This window comes from Astyanax mexicanus, chromosome 3 (genome assembly GCF_023375975.1).
Source record: "Astyanax mexicanus isolate ESR-SI-001 chromosome 3, AstMex3_surface, whole genome shotgun sequence".
NCBI classification, from domain to species: Eukaryota; Metazoa; Chordata; class Actinopteri; order Characiformes; family Acestrorhamphidae; genus Astyanax; species Astyanax mexicanus.
The window spans coordinates 9,962,937-9,971,494 of record NC_064410.1 but is presented as its reverse complement, the minus strand read 5'-3'; the positions used below and the strand labels follow the sequence as shown (position 1 = coordinate 9,971,494).

At 37.6% G+C, this 8,558-nt stretch overlaps 1 protein-coding gene and 1 long non-coding RNA gene across 2 annotated transcripts; both read right to left on the bottom strand.

The window, feature by feature from the left end:
- Positions 1 to 539: 539 nt before the first annotated feature.
- LOC125799350 (uncharacterized) lies at positions 540 to 1,504 on the bottom strand. Its single transcript, XR_007438264.1, has 2 exons — positions 1,430 to 1,504; positions 540 to 1,269 (listed from the first exon to the last, which is right to left on the bottom strand). It is a non-coding gene; the product is annotated as an uncharacterized LOC125799350 (long non-coding RNA).
- Positions 1,505 to 6,929: 5,425 nt separating this feature from the next.
- Positions 6,930 to 8,252, bottom strand: LOC125799302 (GTPase IMAP family member 9-like). Its single transcript, XM_049475688.1, has 2 exons — positions 7,277 to 8,252; positions 6,930 to 6,937 (listed from the first exon to the last, which is right to left on the bottom strand). Exons 1-2 carry the CDS (start codon positions 8,175 to 8,177, stop codon positions 6,930 to 6,932), a joined length of 909 nt encoding a protein of 302 aa, XP_049331645.1. The 5' UTR covers positions 8,178 to 8,252.
- Positions 8,253 to 8,558: the final 306 nt, after the last annotated feature.

The following is an 8,558-nucleotide window of genomic DNA, read 5'->3' as shown; positions in this document are numbered from 1 at the left end:
AGCAGGATGGATGAGACCAAAATACACAGTGTAAGGTCTGGTGGCCGATCGAGGCATCCTCCAGGGCATCGGAGGGCGTGCCGATGCTCCCCGCAGTTCCCCCTTCCTCCCCCCCGGTGGAACCGCAGTTCCCCCACAAGCACCAAGAGTCCTACCTTGTTTTAGTTGGGAAGTTGTTCCCTTTATCTCGCCGAAGCCTTGCTTCCCAGGCGATCCTCGGTTTCTCCCTCACTCGTGCTTTGCGCCATTTTGTATTTGTCCGCCCGTTTTCGGGTTCTGTTTTCCGCCCATTTTCGGGGTTTTTTTTCGTCTGTTTTCGGGTTTTGTTGTCCTTTGTGTTGAGGGGTTCAATTATTAGAATTATATATTTATTATCATTATAATTATTATCTTTATATATGTGGCCTCAACAACTCAAGTACCAATAAATATAGACTACGCCACTCTCTAATTATAAAGGGTGAGAGAGCCCTATTTAACTATTTATAATAATTGCAATTTTCCCCACAAAGGTTTAATGTAAAATGATCACACAGCTGTTTGAATACAATAACAGTTTATTTAATAAATTATCAAAAGAGTATCAAGTGTACATTTGAACATTATCCTTTTGTTACAGACTCTATAATAGGAGTCAAACAATAAAAACAGGTTTCATAGGTGGTAGCAGTAGCCCCTAGCCCAATATACACAATATCACTGCAATCAAAGTGCCATTTGACTTAAACCCACACACCAGATATCCATTTTCCACTTCAAAATATCAAAAGTAAAAAAAAAGGTTTTAAGTCACCGAAAACACCACAAACAAATGGGCCTAGAATTAAGCTAAGCCACCCACCCAAACAACCACAGTTTGAACTCTGAATAGACTGAATAGAGGGGTCAATATAGAATAAAATATAAAGAGGTACTGAACATAGTTTACAAAATATTATGTAGAATTTATTATAAAATACAAAAGTAGAAAAATAATTTAAGGGAATAGCCCACCTAACAAACGGGCAGTGCCCAAAAGTTATAAGTACCTTATATCAATAAAATACACTCCCAATATTAAAAGAGGTCAAATAGATAGTTGTAAATATTAAACTGTACTCAACTAATTAAAAATGATCATTAATAGCCCATTAGCATTACAAGGAGCAGAACCTTCTTATATAAGACCAAGATACCCTTTAGAGTCTGAAATGTCAAAGAAAATAAAATAAAAGCAAACAGATATGGGAAAAAACAGTGGCTACACCATATGGTTGTCTCCAGACATTCCTATAAAGAGACAAACATTTATATTAATACTAATACACATAACCCCAAATCCCCATTAGCCTAAACAGCTCAATAGCCATATTAGGCTAACGCTAATAGCCATATTAGGCTAACGCTAATAGCCCCACCAGTTTACAAAAAGCACCCATGTACACATTACCTCCTTGTAGTTTGCTCAGTAATTATGTCTGCAAATGCCTCTACACGCTCTTCCACTGGCCTCGGTCTCCTTAAATAACTGAACATAATAATAATAATAATATTAATTAAAACACAGCTAGCCTAATAACAGTTGAGGTAAACAGTTCTAAACCACTAAAATATAAAAACTGCAGCCCCACACTCTTCAGGCATTATCCAATATTAACCCATAAGTCATAGTTACCTGTAACTCCACTCCTCTCTCCAATATTACTGGCAGTATAAGCAGAACAAACTCCCAGCACTGCATCCAGCTACAAGATAAACAAACAGCTCATTGAGCCTATGTACTACAGTCTGAGCTACTCAGGTACACTCACAATAAATAAAGCACTAAAAGAGTTCACATACCGTTTCTCGAGGGAGCTCAATATATTCGCGTTGGTTTATTACTCTGCGCTGGTGCCACCTACTGGGTCCTAATGCCCCTCATCTGCACTGGGATTATGTCCTACAGCCTACATATACTACATATAATAATAATTATATCTATTCTTGTTATAATATTATTATTATTTCCATTTTTTTCTTGGGTTTACCTGCTTTGAGATGCTGCTGCTCTGCACTTGGGTCCTACAACCTTCTGGGCTAAAGAGCTACTGCTCCCCACCCATTACAGAAAGATCTATAAAGGTAAATGTTAGGGTTTGTTTCTCATCATCAGGTCACATTTAAAAAAAGTAAAGTATAGTAGTTCATTACTATGTTTTTCCAGTGCTCTAAGATGTATTTTGTTATAATAAATAAAGTCGGATCAAGTGTAGTTTAAACAGCAAAGCAATGGCATAACACACACTAAAACCACCATCTTTACTGAAATGTTATATTGTTGTTTGACCAAGACTGGGGCAAAATGCGCTGCGCCAGCTCGGGGCCCCAGGCAATTGCTTGGTTTGTCTGTCCGGTTGCAACGGGCCTGGGTCTGGCGGTTGTAGAAGTGGGAGCTGTTTTTTCTGGTAGCAAAATCTTTCATGATTGCAACTTTAGGTCGGAGTTTAGCAACAATTACAAACAAAAAAGCACAGTGTCAGCTGCAGCTAATTGTTTTGCCAACAGGAAGTAAGATAGACACTAATCTGGTACAGTGGCATGCAAAAGTATTCATTATGATCTTTTTCACATTTTGTCACCGTATAACCACAAACGTAAATTTATTTTATTGAGAAAATTCAAGTGATAGACCAACACAATGTAGCACATCATTGTGAAGTGAAACGCAAATGTTAATGATTTTCAAACTTTTAATCAAATAAAAATCTGAAAAGTGTGACGTGCAAAAGTATTCAGCACCCCTATATCAACACTTTATATATTGAATGGAGAGCATCTGTGAACAGCAATTTCATGTCTTGCTACAGTCGCTTAATGGGATTTAGGTCAGGACTTTTCAAATATTCAACAACACAAATATTCTTTGATCTAAACTACTCCACTGTAGCTCTGGCTTTATGTTTAGGGTCATTGCTGAAAGATGAATCTTCTTCCCAGCCTCAAGTTTTTGCAGCTTCCAACATGTTTTTTTCCTCAGGATTTCCCTGTATTTCGCTCCATCCATCTTCCTATCTGCTGTCCCTGCTGACGAAAAACAGCCCCACAGCATGATGGTGCCACCACCTTGTTTCACAGTTGGGATGGTGTGTTCAGGGGAGTGAGCAGTGTTACTTTTCTGCCACACATAGCACTTTAAACTTTACAAGTTTAGCTTTGGCCTTATCTGACCACATAACCTTCTTCTTCTTCTTCTCTTAAGTTTGCTGTGTCCCCCACATGGCTTGTGACAAACTGCAAACAGTACTTCTTATGTCTTTCTTTCAACAATGGTTTTCTTTGCCGACCAGATTTGTGGAGTGCAAAACCTGAGTTGTGGCAATGGGCCTCTTTGTTGCTTCTCTGACCAGTGCTCTCCTTGCTCGATCTGTCAGTTTGGGTGGACAGTCATGTCTTGATAGGTTTGCAGTTGTAGAATACTTTTTTCCATTTTGGATGATGGATTAAACAGTGCTCACTGGAATGTTAAAAGCTTGTTTTTAAAACCTAACCCTGCTTTAAACTTCTCCACAACTTTATCTCTGACCTGTCTGGTGAGTTCCTTGGTCTTCATGATGCTGTTTGTTCAATTGTGTCTTTTGTCTTTAACAATTCACTGAGGCCTTCACAGAACAGGAGTATTCATACTGGCACTAAATTACACACAGCTGGACTCTTTACTTGCTGAGGTAGCTGATTCCACTAGTTTTATTTGATAAATTAGTAGGCATATTTTTTCCACTTTACAATTATGTGCTACTTTGTGTTGGTCTGTCACTTAAAATCTAAATAAAATTTTTGTTTGTGATTGTAAGGTGACAAAATGTGAAAATTCAATGGGTATAAATAATTTTGCAAGCCACTGTGTTTTATGTGGCCAAAAAAAATTCTGCATGTTTAGGTGGACTGAGGCTATCTCTAACCATAGCTACTGTTGAACTTGCTGACAATACTACTACTACTACTACTAATAATAATGATAATAATAATAATAATAATAATAATAATAATAATAATAATAATAATAATAATAATGATAATTATAATAATAAACCCTCAAAATGACGTTTTGTGGTTTGTAGATCTTGGTCTACTTTGTCCAGTTAAGTTGCGCTACTCATCAATAAGTACGGTGACCCAGAAATGCACATCACAACATGTATAAGGCAAACAAAAAGATAACAACACAACTACATTAAGAAAACGCAGCAAACAAAAATATGACAACAAAACTACATTAAGAAAACGCAGCAAACAAAAAGATGACAACAAAACTACATTAAGAAAACGCAGCAAACAAAAAGATAACTACACAACTACATTAAGAAAATGCACCATTTCAGAAATGCAGCATTAAGGGAAAGCAAATACATGTGCTACACCATAAATGCTCCCGGCCGCTAGAGGGCGCGGTTTAGCTGTTAATGTACCAAACTTCTGTCTTCTGCTCACCTGTCTAGGCTGAGCCAGCACAGCAAGGCAAGCTTCTGTTGCGGGCTTTTGGTATTATGCAGCTGCTATAATCACGCTGATTTATTCTATATACAGTGGTGTGAAAAAGTGTTTACCCCTTCATGATTTATTATTTATTCGCATGTTTGTCACTCTAATGTTTCAGCACATCAAACACATTTAAATATTAGTCAAAGACAACAAAGGTAAACACAAAATTTTGTTTTTAAATGAAGGTTTTTATTATTAAGAGGAGTATGAGATACTCAAAAGCTACACATCGTGCTGAGAGAAAGAAATTCAGGAACAAATGAGAAAAAAAGTAATTGAGATCTATCAGCTTAGAAAAGATTATAAAGCCATTTTCAGAGCTTTTTTGGAATCAAAAACAAAGTGAAGACTTTGGAGTGACTTATTCAAAGTCTTGACCTAAATCAGTGGTCTAAAGCGCTGCCACTATGAGCAGGAGGTCGCAGGTTCGAACCCCAGCTTATGCAGCTTTGCCATCAAGCTGCCGGCGCTTAGAGGGAGCACAATTGGCCCTGCTCCCTCCGGGTGGGCAGATGGCGCTCTCTCCCCAAATCCCTCCTACGGTGATGTCTGTAAAAAATTATAAAAATGCAATTCATGCTCAAAAACACTCCAATATGGTGAAATTACTACAATTCTTGTTATTCACTTTTTGGATTTAAAAAAAAAAACTTAAAACTGAATTTTGTGTTTACTTGTGTTGTGTTTGACCAATATATAATCTGGAATATTTAAGAGTGACAAACATGCATAAGAAACCAATGAAGGGGACAATACTTTTTCATTCCACTGAAATAATGATTAAAAATGACAAGTTATTAAAAAAATATTAGTTATAGTTATATATTTCACAACAAAACAAGCAAAAACTGTTTATAGAGTTTTTATTATGATACATTTTATACACATACAATACATATGTCCATGGGGTTTCACATTAATTAAAATTGATATAGATGTTAAGAACAAAAAGCAAAAAATGGTCACCTTACTAAAACCAACCCTTTCACGAAATAAATTTTAAAAAACTGAAAAATATGCATACAGAAAAATATATCAGGTACCTTAAAATGGAACCCAATATAATCAGTCACTAGCAGAGGCTGTGTACGTAAAAATTCAGATTAAAAATGTTCTGTATAATGTGAATATTCTAAAACATTAAATGTATATATATATAACAAATATTCATCTAACTAAAATAGTTTAGTAATGTTTAGAAATATTCAGTTTTGTTTGCATCTAATTGTTGTTTTTTGGCACAGAAGCTTTGCTTACAAGCTGTTTCTTTTTATTAAAATATCAAATCTCCTTTCTTTGGTTGCTGTCCTATTTCTCATGTTACTCAATTTATAAATTTATTTTATAAATAAACTACTTCTAAACATTATGTAACCTGCTATTTTATTTAGATTGATTTACTGCAAAATATATAAACATTGTTTTAAAAAATGTCAAACAAATAATGCTTATTATTATCGTTGTTATCATAACTGGAATTCGGGTCAGGTCTAGGTTCAGCAATGTTATGTGCCCAAAGAATGAGGTCAGCTGACTACCTGAATATACTGAATATAGACCAGGTTATTCCATCAATAGGTTTTTTTCTTCCCTGATGGCACAAGTATATTTCAACATGACAACGCCTGGATTCATAAGGCTCAGATTTTAAAAAAGGATTCTTTCTGCTCCTGTCCTCCTGTGCACTGAATACAAATCAGGAGAACAGAGTACAGGAACAGAAAGGAACAAAAAATGAAAAACACAAGACAGATACAGTCTAAAGTGTGACATATGTCTGGCCTTTTGTCTGTGACAGAACCCCTTCAAGAATCTTTGGGACGCGATGGAGACCTTGCTCAGTGCACCAAATTTCCCATCATCAATATCCTGGGGGGAAATTTTTGCAACTCTGGATAGAAATAAATGCTGTGATATTGCAGAAGCCTGTGAAAATGATGCCCCAACAAATGTGTGCTGTAATCAAATCTAAAGGCAAAACAGCAAAATATTAGAGTGTGTGACTTTTTTGTGCCTGGCAGTGTATTACAGCTGTAGTGTAGATGATGTATAAATATAGAATAATGAAGTCCATAAATCAGCCTGGGGACTAGTTATCCTTTCACACTTTAACCAGCAGAACACATTATTTAATCTGTGCTAATGAAATGTAATTCTTTACTATCAAATGGAAAACTTTTAAAAGAAGTGTACACAGTGTTGGGTTTACCAGTTAAAATCACTTCGACCTCTAGCAATGGATTGTAGTGTGGCCCAAAACCTCAACTTTATTCATCCTCAACATTTGCTATGTGAGGGTTTGGCAAAGATAGACAGTTGGAGGACAGTTAGATAGGTATAAAATATGATGAAAGCTCTACAGAATGATTTTGCTCTTCAGAATGAGATACTAACACTAAAATATGGTGTCGGATAGCTTGAAAAATAGTTCACATAGCTGTAAATGGGAAAATAAATCATTTGAGGCAGGCATTATCGTGGACATTTGTACTAAGCCCAGGATGTTTAAAATGTCTGGCTCTGCCCCAAGCTGATATTATAGATATAATTATATTGTGAATTGTTCATTTGTGTTTCTTTAATTTTTGTAATAAAAAATGTCCAATTCCAGCACCTGCTAACAACTTAACTCCAGCTCCACCTGTAACACTAGCTCCAGCTGCAGCACCAGCTGCTGATGCAGCACCAGCTCCAGCTGCAGCTCCAGCTGCTGATGCAGCACCAGCTCCAGCTGCTGATGCAGCACCAGCTGCAGCTCCAGCTGCTGATGCAGCACCAGCTCCAGCTGCAGCACCAGCTGCAGCACCAGCTCCAGCTGCAGCACCAGCTCCAGCTGCTGATGCAGCTGCTGCTGCTGAACCACCTGCTACAGCTGCTCCATAGACAAGAAAAGCTCCTGCACCTACTGCAGCAACACAAAGTAAGGCGGCTCCAGTCAGCAAATGTTTACCCCATTTGTCCCAGAATGTTCCTGGTTTTGGTTCATTACCTTTATTAGGTAGATTATTGTTCATGTCTTCAAAACTGGAATTTGCTGCATCCACAAACATCTCATTAGAGTAGCAGCTTCCTCCATTCCTCTCCACCATTCTGTCTATCTTCTCCAGAATATCAGTGACTTGCTTCTTCTTTCTTGGATCTTTATTATTAAACACATGATATCCTCCACACTGATCTACCAGCCTGCTGAGAGACTCGTTTTCTCTAATCAGATTCTCCACACTCTCTCCCTTTAACTGATCTCCGTGAGTGAAGAGGATGATGGTGTATTTCCTCATCTCTTCTCCAAAGATCTGCTCTAATTTATCAAAAACCTCTTCCTCCTGCTGTGTGAATCTGATATTAATGGGCTGAACGTAAAGGAATGCGTGAGGTCCTGGACTGGAGAGATAAACACTCCTGCCTATCTCTACAGCCAGATCCTCAGGAGACATATATGTATCAAATAATCCTGGAGTGTCCACCACACACACTCTCCTCCCTGCTACCACTGCCTCCTCCATCTCACACTGAGCTGTAACAGAAGATAAACTGAACTGAGATCTGAATTTGTGCTTCTTTCTCAGAATGGTATTTCCTGCTGCACTCTTTCCTGCTCCAGTCTTTCCCAGCAGAACAATTCTTCTCTCAACAGGATCTTTCTCTGGGTAAGGGAGGACATTCCGAAGAAGTCTCATCTCTGTTGCTGAACGAGGATAAACAGAAGAATATCATTGTTCATAAGTTTATTTGTGTAAAGATTTAAATACATCTGTGCATTCCCAAACTAACCCGTGGACTTAATACTAATCCCATTTTTTTTAATTGTGGTGTCCAATCAGCTGTTTCTTCCGCTGCATCTTTTAAACTATACTCCTTAACTGCACAACGAATAGAGGTAGGGATAAGGATAAAGATAACAACTTGTTTTTGACTGGCTATAGAACTGTCAGTCACTGTTTGGCTGTAAGAAGCTGGAGAAGCTGGATCCAAGTTGGATCTTATTACTGAAAATAGTCTGAGACAAACGATGTGTGTCTCCTAAAACGGGAAAGAAATCACCTGAATTGCGACTGACA

Coding starts and splice junctions, on each gene's coding strand:
- LOC125799302 (XM_049475688.1), bottom strand. CDS start 8,177: ATGAGACTTCTTCGGAATGTCCTCCCTTACCCAGAGAAAGATCCTGTT.